Source organism: Diuraphis noxia, unplaced genomic scaffold (assembly GCF_037042655.1).
Source record: "Diuraphis noxia isolate RWA-SAM2 unplaced genomic scaffold, SU_Dnox_SAM2 contig0004, whole genome shotgun sequence".
Taxonomy (NCBI): Eukaryota; Metazoa; Arthropoda; class Insecta; order Hemiptera; family Aphididae; genus Diuraphis; species Diuraphis noxia.
The window spans coordinates 33,304,735-33,325,996 of NW_028301714.1; the positions used below are offsets into that span (position 1 = coordinate 33,304,735).

The window sequence follows — 21,262 nt, forward strand, 5'->3', positions numbered from 1 at the left end:
TACCCACAATATTTCAAAACTTTGCGCCTTTAAAATCTTGCGCCCGGAGGCAGATGCCCCCTCTGCCCCCCTTTAATCCGGCCCTGCACTCAATACACTAATATTTTTGCTTTAATATTATACAAACATTGTCTACCTAGTTTTATTATAGTTTAAATTTATAACTACCTAAAAATGTTGCGCCTCAAGCAACAAAATAAAGTCTTTTCTGCTACAAATATACAATTTTAACAATATTTAAATAATTTATTTTATCATGTGTCATATTATTATGTATCGAATACCTACATATTTTTAAAAATTAAATTTTAAAAACAAAATTTAATTAAATTTTCACGGCCGTCGTTACAATTTACGGGGCCCGTGGAATAACTCTTTTAGCAAGACCTATTAAAAAATGTGCTGCTTTCCACACGAGCAATAATTACACTCCAGTAATCACACCCAAAAAAATGTAAGCATACGTTAAGTATTAATTTTACTTAATAGTTATTACCTTGCACTTAACCAATAGGCACCTCACTTTAGTATCTAAACATTTTGCATCAACACACACGCCGCGCAGTTGCTATCTCCCGGATGGGCGACCACCCGGGATATCCTTGCCATACATACACAAACACGTGTTAAAACCCTACCAACTCAAAAACCTACAAACAAAAATAACTAATCTAACCTCACAGCCAATGGCATATGTTGCCATGGGTTCCTCTTAAAAAAATACATATTATATAAGAATTATATAATGTTACTGTTGAGATCATCAAATGTGTCAATAATATCGACTACTATTTCTAGTTCAATTATTGATACCAAAAATAAATTTGGTTTAGACATTGGTTCTTCTTAAAAAGCATACAATTTACAGTGGACGAATTTACTCATTTAATGCTTCTTAATGAAAATGTTTCCTATCCTAAAAATAATATTTTTATAACTTATACAAATTACATGTGTTATAAATTATAACGTATGCATAAATAAGTATCTACAACATTTTTGTTTGTATAATTCATTATTAACAAACACACAGCTAGTAATATTATTTGTGTCCATCACTGGAATTAACTGTGTGTCTAGAAAAGCCCCTTAAAAAATGGCCTGAATCATAGTTCACGTATGCAATATTATTTCTGCAACATATACAGACTTAAAAGTCGTTTTTTTGCGAACTGCGTTAACATGTATTACTTTAATACAGGCCACAAGGTCCTGTGAATTGTGATAGAGAGGAAAGGTAATTATATAATATATTTCCACAATAATATTACACTGCGTAGAGCCATATTAATATTTATAAGGGATTGATAAGATGGAGACGGGGCATTCGAAAATAGACACACAGTGGCGCCAAACAGCTTGACACTAACGCTATGATTTACTATACATCTATGATAATATTATATACATTCTATCACTGGATTCAAGAGTCATATTGAATATTAAATATTTATCGAAGCTTTCGAAGCTTTAACTTGTCAGATTGGTATGTTTGAAATCGTGATCTGATGGTGACGAATCGTTATAATTTTAATTTATATATATACATATATAACTGAAGACCCCGCCATTATATTATAGAAAATTAGTATTAATAATAGGTACCAGTATCATTATAGTGGAATGATATTATTAATACTATTAGTATACCTACGCAAACATCGATGTCAACAGAACCTGCTGCAGGGACAGGATCAAGAGTGACTGCAGGAGTATTATAGAGGTGCTGCAGGATCAGGAGTCGTGCCGTCATCACAATTACCGCATACCTTATTCTTTATATACGCTGTTTTATAGGTGGAAGTTTGTGTGTAGGTACTAGGTGGTAGGCACATTTCCGATATTCCATTTGTGGTCGCCAACACCGTCGAATCGGGTTACTAGGTCGGGCGGCGGCCATCTAATACACGTCGGCCCTCGTAGTAAAAATAATAATATATTATAATTTATATTTTACGTCTTCTGGTACTGCTCGTTTTAGCAGCGGCGTCTCGGCGTAGTAAATCGTTTCGACCTAGTTCGGCATCGACCCCGCGACGACGCGACACGACCGTCCGCTTTCCGGCACATCTACACCTAGGTTAAAATACTTTGTTATATTCTATACAATATAATATACTTAGGCATATGACGTATATAAACTATAGATAGTTAAAATATTATAATATTATGTTCAAACGAAATTGCTTTGTTCGAAATAAGCACTATAAAACTGCGATGATCAAAATAACCCATCGTTTTACTTTTTACTGGAGAAACGTTTGTCCATATTATAAATATATTACTAAAATTTTCAAATTAAACCGAAAAAAAGCGGGTAAGTCGTGGATGTCGCTCTGCTGTACAGTAGGTTACAAGTGGGTTATTGTAATGGATGGAATTAAATTTGAATCCAATGATATTATATCATTGTATACGAAAAACGATTCTGAGCGGAGACGGTTTATCTGTCTAGGATATATTATAGATTATTAAAAATTTTCAAATCTTAGATTTAAAAAGAAATTTTTTTATGAATTTCTAGCTTAAAATAATCTGCGAATTTTTGTGATTTTTACGTATGTTGTCAAAATTCAAACTTTGAATGCTTATAAAAAAATTGTGACTATAAATTTCTTTTTATTTTTCAACTGCTATTGTAACAATATGTTAAGAGCTTTGTATTAGATTTTCAAGCTTTTCTACCCAATAAATAAATTTTTATCGATATTAATTTATAAAAAACTAATAATGATCGAAAATTGCAAATACCTATGAATAGTTCAACTTAAGTCAAATTTTTTTGAAAATTTCATGGTGGATAGAATACTATACTTATATAAACATTGCGTGAAAATTTCATGTATCTATGGTCATTTGTTTTAAAGTTACATCAAAAACCAAAATCGATTTTGTCGAAAACTGATTGTGCGTAAAATTTCCCGTTTTTCCCTTAATTTTTAGTTTGTTTATCCCGATTATTTAGAAAAATATTTTTTACTTTTGACCCCCCCCCCCCCCCCCAAGTACCAACTAGATTCGCTTTTAAACGTGATGACAGATACAAATAAAAAACAACACATATCATGGTAAAATCAATACATTCCTCGCTCCGCTAAGAATCTAAAATTGTGAACAGGAAAAAAGTTTGAGTTTTTCAAATGTTATTTTTTCGACGTTAACTCGAATTTTTTCATGAAACGCTAGTCGAATTTAAACGTCAACAATCGAATACAAATTTTGTTTTAATTATAATAGTTATAAACGTACAGGAGAACATCGATTTTGTGAAGCTTGTCGGTTTCCAAGCAGTGAATACTGAGTTTAATTTATAATTTACGATAGATTACTCAAGGTTATCACTAATAATTAGTAATTACCTATTGTTATTTGTTACTTGTTGTTGGTACTGTATCAAAATAAAATATATTATTGTAAATTCACATATACTTATACGAAACGTACACCTGTTATCATCACATTTTATGTCTGAAATCATAACAAAAAGTTAATAATTTATCTTAAACTATTACCGGATCTAGGCTCTACGCAAGTTAACTTTATGTTTTTTTTTAAATTAATCAATAAATTCAATAATTTTTAGTGTTATAACAAATAATAGTAGATTTAAAAATAATGTAAACCACCAAGTATGCCTATGTTAATTGTTCATTGGTTTCACTTTGTTAAATTTATTTTAGCATCGAAATACAGAGAAATGGTATAGTTGATTTTTTATAGTTGTATAAACCTATTACACAGATATGATCTAATTTTAGAGAAACCAATAAAATTGTATTTTCTTTTATAATCGTATATCAATTTGTAGTTATAAACTGAATTTTAAACAAAATATTTACCTCATTATGTAATGAAGTGCGTTAACTGATACAAAGTTATATATTTTGTATTAGAAAAAACGTTTTTTAAGGTTATTTTAATCATATGTATAAAGAACCTACATACAGGGTACATGTTGACCTACAGTTATATATGTATCAAACTTATAAAAATTATAAAAAATATTAACTAGGAAATAAATTGATCAAATATAATTTAAATTTAAATTTGTTAACAACTAATACTCAATAGCAACCATGAATAATATTGTATTAACTGGGTTTTTTGTTTTGTTTTTTGAACATCAACAGTTATATCTTATATCAGCAGTTAGCAGCTTATGATTTCCAAAATATTCTGAAACTTAGTAACAATAAATAAAATTATCTTTATATGTGTAATAGGCACTTCATAAATATGTAAGAACAGTTAAAAAAGTTAAGTTGTATTTGAAATAAATAGTAAATACATTTTTATTTTGTATGATACGTTATAGTATGAGTATGGTGACCAGATATTAAAAGAGAAAAAACAGTACATTATAATATAGGCTAATACATTATGTGTATATATATATCAATATAATTACCTAACAATATAACATTAATTTAAACTCATTTATTTATTTTTAAACATAAATATGCATCACAGATTTTTAATCTTACTAACAGTGAAAAATAAAATATGTGTTTTTATATATAGGTAACTTTACTCATTATGTGATTTTCATGAAAAACAAGACTTATAATAATAAATACTTAATAAAAGACAACTTTAGAACTTAGATTATTATTATTATATTTATATTATTATTAGATAGTATCTAAAGCCGTGATTACAATATTAACACTATATCACGGTACCTATTAAAACTTTTTTTTTTGATGACAGCATTTTTTTAAATCCCTTAAATTTGAATTTAGGTAATTTTTTTTCCATTTACAATTATTAAATTATTTAAAATAAGTACATTTAAGTATACTTCGACCATTTATTTAGGACAGTAGGACATGTTACCAAAAAACAGTACTGTCCTTATAAAATAAGTACGTCTGGTCACCATAAGTATGAGGTACTTACATCCTAAAAAATGTTCTCTGTATACCAACTCTGGATATCAAATATGTCTTATTTTTGATCTATTTTAACACCATAGACCTTTTACTCATAGACAATATAGTTAAAAATATTGAAGTCATTCCGCGTAGTCTCACAAAGCACCGAAGAACACCACACATGCGCATTGGTAACATACTCATATGTACCATTAAATAGAACAAACTTACAATATACGATGGCTGCTATAATTATTTCTTTTGTCCAATATTAACATTAATTTTGTGCTAATTCTCTCAACCACACCTCTCTATACCGCTAATCCGGCATGTTTAGTATATAAGTATATTATTATAATATTATAAGATCTATGCTTAACATTTACAAAACATAGATTTTATTTTACAATGTATATGCAATACGCCAATACCTCACGCACATTAAATGTGATGTATAACAAGTAACTACTGGACGGCCATTATATTAACGTTTCAATAACCATATTATAAACAACTTTTCTGAAAAACTTGAAACGAAATTTTATTTGCTTGTTTGATGAAGCCATAGCTCTAAATAATTATGAAGAAAAATTACTACTATTTTAACAATCTTAAATAGTAATGTGTTGCTGTATAACTTACAATTGCATAAATAGTAAATTATGATCATATGAGTATTGGAATTAATGTATTATTCTTAAGCCATTGATTTGTTGTTGCCTTCATTCAGGATGACGGCATTCGATAGGTATTCACATTCAATATTAAATAACTTTATTGCTTATTTTTCTTCATTTATACTGTTATTATTATGAAAATGTGTTTAAACCTTTTGCTAAATAACTAAATAAAATATATATATATATATATATATATATATATTAATTTTAACGAAAATGCATAATTAATTATAAACTGTGAATAAACAAAATTAATACGCAATAATTCATAGTATTGGTAAGTTTTTTAAACTTTAATCATGAAGTATACAATGAAGAATGATGGTTTATAGTGTATATAGTTATTTTCATACTAAAGTTATTAAAACACAATATTTCAAAGCTTACAATAAAATTATGTAAAATTATATTATATTTTGATGAACAAAAAAAAGTTTTATAACTTATTATGTATTATTATATGCGTACAATGTGTACCTACCTACATAACATAATCGTGAAATCTTCAAAATTAAGTAAGTAGTTTATTTAGATAAAATACAATTTGATAATTTTAGTGTATATCCAGTCCTTAAATACCATGTTATAATATTATATTTCTAGTGCATTAAATAGATTATAGGTAAGTGGTAACTGGTAATGACTTTGATCATGTGTTTACTGAACAATTATTACACCAATATTGAGATGGTTTAGTAATAGCATATATTTGTATTTTTATTTTAATACTTACATTTTGGGTTCACCTTTATAACTATGTAGAAAGCTATAAAATAATACATTCAAATATGTCATATGGAATTTATAATATTATAGTAGATAAATATATTATTACATATTAAACATAGTACTACTTTTACTAATTAAAAATGTTTAACGAACTAGTAGGTATGTTACTGAAATGTAAAAATAGAAAAGGTTAATTAACTAGTTCGTGTTTTAGAATTATGAATGAGAATGGGGCTCATGTAATTAATAAAACAGTAAAAGCATTTTAATAAATTATGAAATTGAAGTCAATAAGATTGGAAAGAATTCAAAATAATAATGTTTCATAAGATTATTTCTAATGTGTTTAGTATATTGTAATTGTAACGTCATAAATGATGTAAATGTTGGGAATTTAAGGTGTTTGGATACGCAACATAATGTACACGAATGACTAAATCTCATTTGTAAACATCAATTATGTACTAACAAAATCTAAAAATTTTTGTCAATAAACACATACTACATAGTACCATTAAGAAGCGCCCAAAATGTTTGCAAATAGAATAGTATTTTTCGTATGTATTTTTAAATACATCATAATAAGTAATATATTATAGTATAATATTAATAGTCTTTAGTTAATCTTAATGGTAACAAAAATAAATTATCGTGATAATATTTTAGGTACCTTAAGTATTGGCGAGAATTCTATAGGCTAAAATAAATTTTAATGTATAATAATAATTTATTAACACCGAATAGTATATAAATTTGATTTCACGTAAACCGAAGATATTCTATAATAAAACGCAAAAAATAGCGTATAAGACTTACATTATTTATCAAAGATGATAAAACAATAATCGTAATAATAATAATAAAAAAACCTGCTCGATTTGAAGTTAATGGTATGTACAATATTATACACTAGTAAAATAGAATCATATTATATACATAAAGATAAACATTGCATCTGTTTATTATTTTTACTCAAATGTTCAGTCGATATGAAAATTAAATATTCTTAAAAAACAATATTTCCACAATGTGACATCGATGGAAAGATGGAATCGTCGGAAAAATTTCGTAACAGATATTTACCGGAATAGATTCAACATTTTCAATTTAAATAGATTCAAAAATATTTTATCCGTCGACCGCTATGTCCAGTAAAACACAGTGGACTCAGCAGTTTGTAGAACGTCGACAATAATTGTTCTCATTGGTTGCCACTGGACTCTGGTATTTTTGGTAAGGTGGTGGTCATCATTTTGCAAATGTCGTTAAAGCTGATCGTTCCTTTTTCCTCCAGATCCTTCCAGTATTGATAGTTGCTCCTCATGTAATACAACATCTCCGGCATATCTATGAACGCTGAAAAATATAATAATTGGTTATGTGGTGCGGTTGCAGCAATCAGTCGTGATTGACAGTATGCACCGATCGTTGTCACTAGTTCCCAGATGGTCACCTATCTGGGTTCTTAGTGATAAAAACCTTGCCATATATACGCATGTAGCCAACCTAAAGTACTAACCCTTACCATAACCTTTACATTTTTACAATAGCTAATGGCCATAGTTGACGGGCTCAAGAATAACAATAATATGTCATATTATAAGTAATATTCTAACAACTATTGAACTACCTATAGAAATATTCGATCGAATGATATTACTAATTGACATTAACTTCTCGTAGGTGAAAATAGGGAGGGAGTGGCTAGGGGTGCTTTGAATTTGATAACTATTCAGAATATTTTACTATAATTGTTAATGCAATATAATATAACATAATATAATAATTATATGTATGTTTTAAATACATGTTCTAATTCCTGGAATTATCGAATATTGATGTTAATGCTACCTATACAATGTGATTCTGCCTATGAACTTACAGTCCCACGTCTCAAACATGTCGTTTATGATGTAGTCCATGAAGCCGATTTGCGATTTTGGTATGGAACAGGACGATCGGTCAAACATAGGCATAACCACTGGCAAATGATTGAGTTTCTCTTCGTCAGTCTGAAAATATAAATTAACACACATTAGAAAGATTTTTTACCTTTATAAAGTTATGCATTAAAAATACGTTTTTAAGATAACTTTTTTTTTACCAATAAGATTTTTATATCCTTTTAATTGCAGTTTATATAAAAAGGTTGGGGTGGTAAATAGTGTCTATATTTGTTTATATCAGGAAGATACTTTTAGTTTAATAATAATGTATTACATTATTATATTATTCGTATTCACTAATAAGCCAATTCCAACGTACCTACTTGAGAACAGTGTGAATAGTATTGTGGTGTTATGAATAAACAACTTAAAATTAGTTTTAATAGATACAATTTTTTTTTAATGTTCTATCGAGAAAAAATTGTTTCAAAATTAAAAAAAAAAAAACCATAAATTAATCTCTGCAGTTACCAGAGGTACCTGCACACATATTAAATTTACAAGAGTATATAACATTATTATTTTTTAGTCCTTATTTGAAAAGAATAGTACTGCGTTCTTTTTATTGTGAATTTATTAACACATTATAGGAAATTTATGGCTACACACTTAAAAATTGTGCTACACATTTGCATTTTCGTACTAAGTACATGCTATATTATTATGATCTGTTTTTTGTAGATGCAAGGTATAAAATCAGAGCCTGTAAATTGGGATTATTGTGTAGGTACATCGTACGTATCAATAGGCATAATAGGTACCATGCAAGTACCAAGACATTAGGTACATATTAAAATTAATATTTTGTTTTTCTAAAAAATATTCTGTTTAAATAAGAAGACATTTTTTAACATAAGAAGCGATTTCATACTTGATTAAAATATTCCTCGGCAATCCGTTTGGCCCATTCTACGCACATCTTGAGTGGTCTTGTCGGATTAGAAACGTCTGCACATTTGATTAACATTCTCTTCACCAGATTTATTTCCTCGGCACTGGTAGGCATTATAGCCTCAGGGCTTACTTCGCTAGGGGTCTAAAATAATTTTATGATATAAGCGTTTCATTATCGTAAAGGTATATAATAATAAAATAATAAAACATGATGTTGGGAGGGTTGGTTCTACTCACTAATCCATCAACGGGCGCTTCGTCGAGTGTCGATGGTTTGTTACAGACGCTCACGAATTTGGCTAAATGTTCGAAGTGTTTCGTCATTTCGGTAGCCAATATCATGTCAATAATGTTCTGTCTCACCACTTTGTACGTGTCTTTTTCCAGACCTAAATGGATTTTTATTTTTCTGAGTAAACTAAATTTGGATAACAGCCAAAGTACGTACCTTTAAAAATGTTCAACCGTTCATCTTTGGTAGTGAGTTTAAACGTTAAAGCGGCGTGGTGAGATTCCAAAACGCTTATGTCGTTGTATAGGATAGCCAAATCGTTTTGGGAATTACATAAGAACGCGCTAATGAAAAAATAATATATTATCATCACATTGCCAAATGGTTTAAGTTTGTTTGTGGTATGGTCTAACCTTGATTTTCCTGGATGATCGATGTCGTGTGTGATTGCTGCGATCAAACAGCATGCCTCGTCCAATTGATCCAAAAGCCTCTTTATACGATCTTTTTCTAAAAACATGGCTGTTGCTTGAAGAACATCGGCAGCATGTGTAGAGTTGTGGTAAGTGTTTTTAGCGTGATAATGACCTTCGATCACAGTTAACCAGGCGTGCAATGTTCGTTCATCACAACCTAATGTTTTGTGTACTTCAAAGTGTGTCAGTAGATTCATTCCCAGATGTACCAAAGGCCTAAAATTAAGAATAACTAATTTTTTTTTTCTTTATTTAAATTGAAAATAAATTACAAAAAAATATTATTGATACAGTAGGTATCACTATACAGAAAAAATGAATATAATAGGATTAATATGATAACTATATACTATAAACTATATACCAAGGGTGGCGAACCTTTTTTGAGTCAAGTGCCAAATTTTTACAATCAAAGTTTTGAAAAATGTTCACGTGCCCAAAGTCGTAAATACTAAGAGGGGAGATTTATTGCTATATATTACAGCAATCAAGTTTTTAAAAGTAAAACGTTTTTTGATTCATAAATAGTAGATGATCAACGAATGAATTTTATGTAAAATATGTTGGCCAAAATAGTTACCCATCAATTAATTATCACGGTAATTCAAAACATTTAAGTATCCGTCACCTTTTCATAGTAAGTTCTTCAAGTTTGAATACGTTGAAATCCCAATACAGAGACATATCCAAGAGTTCTTTGATTTGAGGAGTTACACTTGTCATAAAATTCATTTTAGCAATACTCAAACCGTAAGGTTGATTCTTAACAGTCGCTGAATCATTAGAGCTTCTTCGAGTGGATGTCACGTGGACAGGCCCTTGCTAAAATAAAATAAAACAAATCATATTATCTAGTATTCATATTTACATGTATGTTAATATCATGTTGTCAAAAAACAGTACCGTTATAAGAGCTCCAATTAGATCTGACGTAACGGGATCATCGTATTTGATATTTTCGGTTTTTAAATGTGACGAGTATAGTTCAGTGACACGCAATATATCAACAACCTATAATATTGTATAATTTGAGGTTTTTTTCAAAATATGTTTGTGCGTCAATAATAATACGACATCAATCAGTGACCCATACCTTATCCAAAATTTGTACGACTTGGTCGTTTGAGTTTTCTTGAGCGGTACATATCAATGATATTACTTTCGTGATTGGCGCTTCAAGTGGCAAATTATGCAATTTCGCTAAACTCTGTCTTCGAGCTGATTGTGCGCCTATTATAGAAAAATCTAATAAATTAAATTTAAAACTGGTAAAAATGTATTTCACAAATCAAACAATCGCTTTTAGATTTTAAGTGGAGAAATGAATGTATTAATTTTTTTTGTTTCTTAAGACGCTTTTTAGTAGAAAAAACGCTTAGACTTTCAACTTTGAGAGAATGGTTTTCTGACTGCAAGTTGGATCTAGTTGATACTATGAGAGATTAATAGTTAAAATTTCAATTGTTTCACAAAATAATCAGAAAAAAACAAGACATTTTAATGTAACGAATGTGTATGATTTATTATGAATACCTTTAAAAAATTATTAGTATATTTATTTATTTTAATACAAATATTTAAATTGTTAAATTATTTTTAGGTGGTGTTGTAATTATTTAATAAAAATTACATAATTTTCGTCGGTTTATTTTCTGTAGGTATTTCTAGTTATATAATAATTCCTTTAAAGTTTTAACATATTTTATTCGTTCGGTTATTATGATTTTTAAAAAGATGTGTTGATAAAATTCTAAGAAAAACTTATATAAATTAGATTTGGACATTTCAAAAATGATTATAATAGTTCATTCTTGTACGAAATGGAATTTACAAAAAAATTAATTGACTGGAAAGATAATGAAGCTTGGTTTATATAAATGATATGTAATCAGAAATAATACAACTTTTATAATAAATAATAATAGACCCTGTTCACTCTATATTGACTATACGTAGGTAGATGAGATATCTAGAGAAAATATGATTATATAATATAATTAAATATAAAATACCTACTTCATATTGTTATTTTGTATTGCTAGGTAATAAATTTAATTTTTATTTGTTCGTATTTTAACATTTATATAATATATGATATGTTTTCAGTATTCTTCAATTATGTTTTTTTGATAAACCTTTCTAAAAGGTCACAATAAGTATTATTATACAATAATATATAGGTATAATTTTAAACTCGGATACAATGTTTGATCATAATCAAGTGCTTTTGAGTAAAAAGGGTTCAGACGACATTTATGTGTAAATTTAACTAATGATAGTCGAATACGATAAAAGTTATTCCTCAAATCATGTGTGATTTATGTGTAGGTACTCTGTATTGAACATATTTATCGGATAATTTTAAGTAAAATTATAAATAATACACTTGTAGGTGTAACATAATATGATTATTTAATCATTTATTTACCTAGGTACTTTAAATTAACAATAAATATTATTACTTTAATCCATCAAATTCCTTTTTTATTCACATTATTTTTAGTTCATAATAATTTTGTTGAATAATATATATTATTTGTAGCAATGTTTCAATGGCAGGAGTAACGAAAGTTCTTGTTCAGAGATTTACGCAATCTATGTAAAATTGTTATTAATTATCATATAACAGACGGAATTATTTCTATACAAGTTAAAGTTTATGTTATTAATTTATATAGCAGTTACTGGTCAACTGATTTTCGTGAATTTATGTAAAGAGGATTTCGTTTTAAAATATTAAATTAGACAACTCCATGCATAATAATGATGATCAAATAGTATTTTAGATTTTAAATTAAGCATGGAATTTAATGGCCGTATAAAATAATATTGAATTTCTTGTTGGTGTTTTGTACTCGAAACCTTTCATGCTCAAGTTAAGAATAATGTTAAATTAGATTTTAATGCAGTTGTAAATTAAGTAAAATGTTCTCTTCATAATATTTTATTTATTTAAACTAATACCAATCACATTGGTATACAAAAAATATTGGATTTCCGTTTGCCGAAACAATATACTTGTGTAAGCCTATCTATAAAATGGGAATTTTCAATATTTTATTAATGCACCTCAACATTGTGGTATAAAGATACCTATACCATGAAAATTATAAGTTTCTTGCTATCATAGTTTTAGCTGTACGTTGATTAGTCAGTCAGGATTTTAGGACATTTTAAATATACAGTAAATTTGAAAACGTTTGCTTGTATATTTATCGTGTGGAAAAAGTGACTTTTATACCTCATAAATTATAATATATGGATTTAATTACTTACCATCGCTGTTAATAGACTTGAGGTCATATGATCCTTTACGAATGGATGGTACACTTCCTCTTGGAAAACCATGTGCATCTACAATACTTTCTTGTATATAGATGTAATTCGTTGTTTCTCTGAAAATCAATAACCTTTAATCAGCACTTGTGAGTTAGGCATTTAAATAAACCAAAGGGGTACTAGTTCATTCTGTTTTATAACGATATTCATATCAATAAGTAATGTGAAAATCATATTTATTATAAGATTAACCAATTCTTGATTTTGAGACAATATACAATTTACAGTAAAGTTAATATTACAAGGACTTATAAAATGTTTTATGAATTTAAAAGTATGTTTTTAATCATCCTTAAAATGTGTTAACGTATAATATACATATTTATTAAAATACAATAGAAAATCAACGGGAAATGTTTTTCTTTTTGAGTTGACTTTCTTTAATTTTTTTTTCTTATTCAGAAAATTAGAATATTTATTTATTAACAGACTATTTGTTTGAGATTTTAAATTAAAAAATATACTAGCTGTGGGTGTTTTATAACAATTTAATTTCCAAACTTACTTGCCAAACGGTCGAAACGGGGAAGCTCGACAATGGAGGTATACGTGTTCTCCGCTCTTGCACTTCCATGATACTTTACCATCCCATTCAATGTTTTTTTCTAGCTTTTTGGTAATTTGGTCGATGTCACACAACTGGTGGAATACAGCCAGCGGCTTGCTTATCACATCTTCGGCGGCGTATCCCAAAATCACCGATCCCGACTTATTCATATACTGCAAGATTAAACTTTGTCGTTATGACGTGAAATATTGGTATGAAATTGTTCGTTTAACAGGTGAATAGTATTAATAATATTACTTGTAAATGTAAATAGTTGTGTTTGATTAAGTCGTAAAAGTATATAGAAAATTAACCTAGAACGGTCTTATGTCATAACATTTTCCTGAATGGTTTTTGAATTTATTTTGTTGGCGTGGTGTTAGCGACAAAAAAAAAGAAAAAATTCCATTTATTTAACATTGTACCTAATATAATGAAATATTACCCGTTTTAATTCATTTAGGTTTGAAAATAAATATTTTTATAATATTATCATACAACTAAATACCTAATAAATATTTTAAATTATTGCTATTCATGGAATAACAGCATCCAAATTAAATACTCAAACAGTGTACTATTTATGTCTTATTAAATGATACTTTTTCGTTTGGAATTAAAATAATGTGACATTGTATTATGGTGCAAAACAAATATATTATTATATAATTAGATAATTAGAAAGTAATAAAAAAGCAGGAGCATAATAATTATAAACAATTATTTCATCTATTTTTATACAATAAACGACAAGTTCTACAATCAGTAATTTAATAAATAATATTATGTATTTTATTTAAATTAGAATTTTCTTTGTCGACATAATTTACTTTACACATTTGAATGCACTATTTTTATTTGGTAAAAATTATTTGTCATTTATGTCGATGATAATCAATACAAATGTGAACATTTAATATTTATAAAAACTTAACAGTATGATAGTAAACTTATTATTATAATTAGTTTTAGATATTATAATTGTTATTCATTGTGATGAGAACATGATGCATTTTTGGTGTTTATAATTTTTTTAAATAAATTATAATATATTATAGTTATAAATTTATAGGTTGCGTGCAATACATTTATTATTAGTTTTATATTTTCTACTAATATCTTATATTAGTGAAAAAACATAAATTTCAGGTCGTATTATTTTGATGTTATTAAAATTAGTTTATCTTTCAAGATGACTACGGTAATTTTTTGTACTAAACCGTATTGTTGAGTTCAAAACTTAATTGAAAATTAAATTGTTTTTTAAACTGTTTATCTGTATATTTATGTACATTGTATGATTATATTTCAGAAATGTAATACGATATAGGTGTATACTGACTATATTTTAGTTTGTGTTTATTTTAATAGTAACGAAACAGTTTATATACTGTAGAAACTATGACAGGATATCGACAACTGACAAGAAACTAAATAGTATAAAATTATGTTTTAAATTTGAAAAAAATGTTAATAGTTACGTTATGTCTACATACGATATACATAGCTTCCTTTTTCCAAAAATGTTGTGTATATATCAATAACTACCCAAGGGGAAAATAAAATGGAAAAAAGTATTATATTTTTACATATTTTTATCTATTCACTAAGGCTACACAGTCTATATAAAACAGGTAATAATTATTTTTTTATAAGCTCAATGAATATTTTCTAAAATTATAGGTTTCAAATAAAGCACAATTCTTACAGTTGTTTTTTCAAATTATTTTTATTTATATAAACCAAATTATTGTGTTTTAATAGTTAATAACACATAATTCATAATATATTGTGTTATTTTAAAATATGTATATTTTACATATCAATTATCTAACTACCTAAGTGTATATAATATAGGTGTCTTTATTTCATTATACAATAGGTAATTAAAAATTTGTTTAAATTAATATTATGTAGAGTTAACTAGTGTTTTATGTACTTAAGTCTTATGAGAAAATATAATATATTTAAGTTTGTATCGGTTCTACTATAATTTACAATATAGCATTTGCCACGTATATTTTTTTTTAATTGTTGCATATTCAGCATTTGTATTATATGATATTATACTGTTTATACTAACAATGGACATACTGCCAAGCAGGGGTTCAATACATACAAGGAATCAAAAATCAAATGCGGGATTTGTGGCCGTTCCAATCGCTTTCAAAAGACTACAGAAACAATTAAGGACTTCGAGTGCAACAATTGTGGTGAAAAGGGTCATTTGTCCACCGTATGTAAAAAGGGTAAGAAAGAAAAGAAAAATATCAAAAGACAAAATAAATTTTTGTATGATAATAATGATGATGACGAAACAGTTAGTTATGATTTTTCAAATACTTTTTTTTCCATAATTGATCAAAATTCTCGAAATAAAGCGGTGAAACCGTTTACAGTAAATTTAATCGTACAAAACAATAATGTAAGCTTCGAAATTGATACCGGTTCACAACATAGCGTAATTTCAAAAAGATTATATCATCAACTGTTCAGTCATATAAATGGATGGGCAACTCCAATAGTACCAATATTAAAATCAGACGTCACGGTTAGAATTTGCGGTGATTTTAAAATAACAATAAATCCGGTATTAGAAGGGACTGAATACCCTCTTCCAAAAATAGAACATTTATATGCAAATATTAGTGGTTCAAAATATTTTTTCGAAAATAGATTTAAAAGACGCATACCAACAAATGGTTATTAAAGAATCTGATCGCAAATATACCACTATTAACACACATAAAGGTTTATTTAGCTATACACGTAACCCTTTTGGAATGAAGTCGTCAGCAGGGGAGTTTCAAAAAGCTATGGAAACTTCCACAGCAGGTCTTGAGAGCATATGTATATTCCAAGACGACATTATTGTTGCAGGTTCCACTATCACAGAGCACAATGCTCGTTTAGACAAATTACTAAATGTATTGTCAAATGCAGGTTTAAGAGTAAAGTTGAATAAATGCAAATTTATGCAAAAGTCAATTGAATATTTGGGTCACAGGTTAGACGAAAATGGTTTACACACACTAACAAAACACACAGATGTTATAAACGATGCCATTGTCCCAAAAAATAAAACATTGCTAAAATCATTTTTAGGTTTAGTTACGTATTATATAAAATTTATTCCAAACGCTGCAAATATGTTAAAACCATTGTACACTCTTTTACGTAACGGCAGTGAATGGAATTGGACACCAGAATGTGACCAAGCATTCAATAAAGTTAAACAAATTTTAATTTCGAAACCCGTATTGGCACATTATGATCATAATATTCCGATTAAACTCGTTGTAGACTCATCATCTTATGCACTAGGCGCAGTTCTTTCCCATGTGTACCTAGATCGTACTGAAAAACCTATAGCATATGCATCAAGAGTTCTATCTGAGTCAGAATGTAAATTTCCACAAATTGAAAAAGAAGCTTTAGCAATTATTTACGGGGTTACGAAATTGTATGACTATTTATATGGCAGGCATTTTCTATTAGAAACCGACCATAAACCGTTAATATATATTTTCGGTGATAAGAAAGGTAATATCCCAATTTACGCGGCTAATAGGTTACAACGATCGGCCTATGTTTTATCATCATTCGACATAAAATTTGAGAAATCCGAAGATAATACAGCCGATTTTTTATCACGAATAAAAGGTTCAAAATTAAAAATTGAAAATCATAATGAAGAATGTATTAATCTTAATTTTATTCACGAACAATCACCTTTCACATTAGACTGGTCACTGGTCTAAAATAAAAATTGAAACAAGTAGAGACACAATTCTCGCCAAAGTATAAAACAGGAGAATGGAATAGTGATTTTTCTAAAAATTTAGAACTTAATTCATATAATTTACGAAAAACTAAAATTGCAGTGGAACAGGGATGTCTATTATGGGGTTACCGTGTTATTATACCAGCTAAATTTCGAAATAATATACTCAAGGAACTTCATTCATATCATATGGGTTCTTCCAGTATGAAAAGTTTAGCGAGATCATACTTTTGATGTCCAGGAATGGACAAAGAAATCGAAAATATCACACAAAGTTGCGACAATTGTATTAATGTCAGGCAAAATCCGCCAAAATCTGTAACATCACCTTGGAAATGGCCCGAAAACCGTGGACTAGAGTGCATTGCGATTTTCTTCGACCATTTCAAAATAAATATTTTTTTGTCATTGTTGACGCAACCACAAAATGGTTAGAAGTATTTCAAATAAATTCTATGACAGCAGAAATTGTTATTCAAAAATTTTCAGAAACGATAGCACGATTTGGAATTCCAAAAATAATTACATCAGATGGTGCAAAATGTTTCACAGGTTTTAAATTTCAAGCATATTGCAAAAATCTAGGTATAAGGCATATGACAGGCGCTCCATTTCACCTAGAATCAAACGGCTGTGCAGAATCAGCAGTGAAAACAATAAAATTTTTTTTTTTAAATGCTCGACTGTAAAATCCCAATTAAATAAATTTCTTTTGATGTATCGTAATACACCTCATTCAACAACACGAGAAACGCCAACTAAACTAATGTTAGGTCAATCAACACGTTTACATTTTGACGCGTTATTGCCGAATACAAGTGAGTGGTTATTGAACGAAAAATATCACAAATAACCAATGGTGGTAATAGGATAGTATTATTTAATACAGATGATAATGTTTTAGCTAGAGATTATAGGAATAATAACAATAAATGGCAAAAGGGTAAAATTATCAAATCCATTAGTTGTAATACACACGCTGTAGAGCTCGATGACGGAACTATTTGGAAGAGACACAAATACACAATGATCAATTACTCATTGATAAATCGCTGACACCAGCAAATAATTCAATTTCACTTACACCCAATAAACAAATAAAGGAAAATACTGAAAATATCGAAACCGTAGGTGCAAAACAAAATCCTGATACTATATAATAATAAATAAAATACCCAGACTAATTAGATCTAGAAAACCACCTCAGCGATATTCACCAAGTGATTATAATGAATGTAATTAAACTTACAAACTCACTAACATAGCGATTAAGTAATACACAAAATACTACTTACCTATATATTTTTTTTTTTTAAGGAAAAAGATGTTGCATATTCAGCATTTATATTATATGATATTACACCTATACTGTTTATACTAACAATAATCATAAGTATCATATTACGATCGGTGGGGACTGTCCATCGGTTATTAGCGAGTAGAAATATATTGTACGTCATTACGATTTATACTGTTAACAATAAATGTCTATATAATATGTTTATGTTATTATTTATATTAATAATACATAACAGAAATCGTAGTTAGAAACTTCAACATTGAAAATAATATGTTCAGTTCAAAGTGATTATCTGAAATCGAAATAAAATTAGTATGGCAATGAAGAAGAGCAGATTTCAAAATATTTAGTATTTACACAATGGTTATATTATATAGTATAATATACTACATAATATGTCTCACTTAATCTTACCATAAGTTAAAAGTTCAAAGAGTACATGCAACATTATTATTATGTATTTATTTATTTATTTATTTTTTTTTAACACCAGTTCTGTACAATGGAAATTGGATTTTTGTTGAGAACAAAAGTAGCCGTACTACTTCAATATTGAAAGGAATACAAACAAAATCGTTGAACCTTCTCGAAAACGTTAAGGTAAATACTGCTAAACAGTTTGCTAAATTCTTTTATTATTTCATCATATAAAATTGGTTTAAGTAAAAACTTTTGTTCTACTTGGTAGTAAAATATCTGTTAACAATCTTATTTTCTAATATATTTAATATTTGTGTTAAATCAGTTTAAAGAGTATTAGTTTATTTTTTCGAAATTGATTATTTATATAATTCAAACTATAATCAGTTGTTGTATTTTACATTTTTATAGATCTTATTAAAAATGTTGTGTGTTGTTAAATGGTTTTTATTCCTATATTCATGTGTAATGTGCAGTGTGGCTACGTTTTTTTGCGTTGATAAACGTTAAAAAATATTATTATTCAAATAAATTTGGGTTAAAAACTAGGAGAAGTTTTTATAATATTCTATTTTATATATTAACTATAAATAATCAGTGTTAGTAAAAGTCCAAAAATGTTACCATAGTTATTAATTATTATTATTATTTAAGTATATTAGGTAAGTACTACATCAATGACTAATAATATTAGTATTTAATATATTATATTAAATACACTATTTATATTATTGTTATATATTATGACAACTAAACTGCGATCGGCTCTTTTATCTTGATTATCATAATTATTATTATTTAAGTATTGACTTTGGGAATTTTCATTTCGACTTCCAATGGAAGTCTTCCATATACATCATGATAATAGAAGACCTTGACACGTGTACCTATATACTCATACAATCAATAAATTAGCCAAAAAGGTACTTAGGTATGTGATAAAAGTTGTTCCTACTTAATACTGTGTTACGCATATAATTTAGTTTATGATACGGAACAGGTTTGATAATAGATTGATTATAGATTGAATAGATTGAAAACAACTCGAGATGTCACAGTAGCCAAGCCTATACAAACAAATAATTTAATAATACATTTAATTTAATAATAATAAAAATAATATAAAAGTAATAAATGTACCTATTTATATATTTTAGTGCATTTAATATGTCAATTTTTGCATTAGTACTTAAAAATAATAATAATAATAAAATAATATACTAACACTACAGTAATAATATTCTGTAATAATTATATAAAATTGTTGCCATGATATATAACAATAATATAAATATGTGTATTTAATATGTAGTACCTACCTAATATACTTAAATAATAATAATAATAATAATAATAATTAATAACTTAAGTAAAATTTTTTGGACTTTTACTAACACTGATTTTTTATCCTAAGATTTACCAAATCTCGTCTGTAAAAGCCTGAACTACAAAAATCTTTCGGGGTTTGACTAAACGATGTTGTGTATCCTAGGTTTTACCAATAGTAGTCGGCGAATTTACCGGTAAATCCTAGGGTTAAACGGTATTCGTACCTTTACCGTATATCATATATAATATATATATATATATAAACGGGAAAAACAGTTTTAGGTAGATACTCTAAAAAAAAAAAAAACCAATAAATATTAAATAATGTTGAATAAGCTTAATATTATAATAAAACACGTCTGGGGGGTGGAGTGGCGAGCGAACTAAAGCGTCGGTTGCGACGCACGCAGTCGCCGGTTCGAATCTCGGTCACGGGCGGCATCGCTCTTTGTGCATCTCGCGATGTCTGGAGAGAGAGGCAGCTGGCCCCCAACCGGGCATGGCAGAAACCCACGGGTGCCCATTCAAAATTTGCCAAAAACCCATGAGTTAAAACCTTACAGTACCTTCCCCTACAGTTCCCCAGGCTAATGACTTCAGTTGTCGAAGCCCTAACCATAAAAAAAAAACACGTCTGGTTTGGATTAGTTTTTTTTGTGAGTTTAGAAAAATTGGTCAAAGTATTATTCTTACTCTTTTTGGATTGATGTTA

At 28.0% G+C, this 21,262-nt stretch overlaps 1 protein-coding gene across 7 annotated transcripts in view; it reads right to left on the reverse strand.

Moving 5' to 3' along the window:
* Positions 1-5,928: 5,928 nt before the first annotated feature.
* Positions 5,929-21,262, reverse strand: part of Pde8 (phosphodiesterase 8) — a 75,660-nt gene continuing 60,326 nt past the window's right edge. For 6 of the 7 annotated variants that reach the window (XM_089225784.1, XM_089225782.1, XM_089225781.1 and 3 more), the window contains 11 exons: positions 13,676-13,890; positions 13,108-13,226; positions 10,925-11,076; positions 10,735-10,842; positions 10,460-10,653; positions 9,769-10,047; positions 9,572-9,699; positions 9,361-9,512; positions 9,101-9,265; positions 8,166-8,295; positions 5,929-7,639 (listed from right to left, as the gene is read on the reverse strand). In XM_089225784.1, the coding sequence (XP_089081910.1) occupies positions 7,485-7,639; positions 8,166-8,295; positions 9,101-9,265; positions 9,361-9,512; positions 9,572-9,699; positions 9,769-10,047; positions 10,460-10,653; positions 10,735-10,842; positions 10,925-11,076; positions 13,108-13,226; positions 13,676-13,890 (1,797 nt within the window). In that variant the 3' untranslated portion in view covers positions 5,929-7,484. The remainder of the gene's footprint in view (positions 7,640-8,165; positions 8,296-9,100; positions 9,266-9,360; positions 9,513-9,571; positions 9,700-9,768; positions 10,048-10,459; positions 10,654-10,734; positions 10,843-10,924; positions 11,077-13,107; positions 13,227-13,675; positions 13,891-21,262) is intronic. The other variant, XM_089225780.1, reaches the window with a different exon arrangement.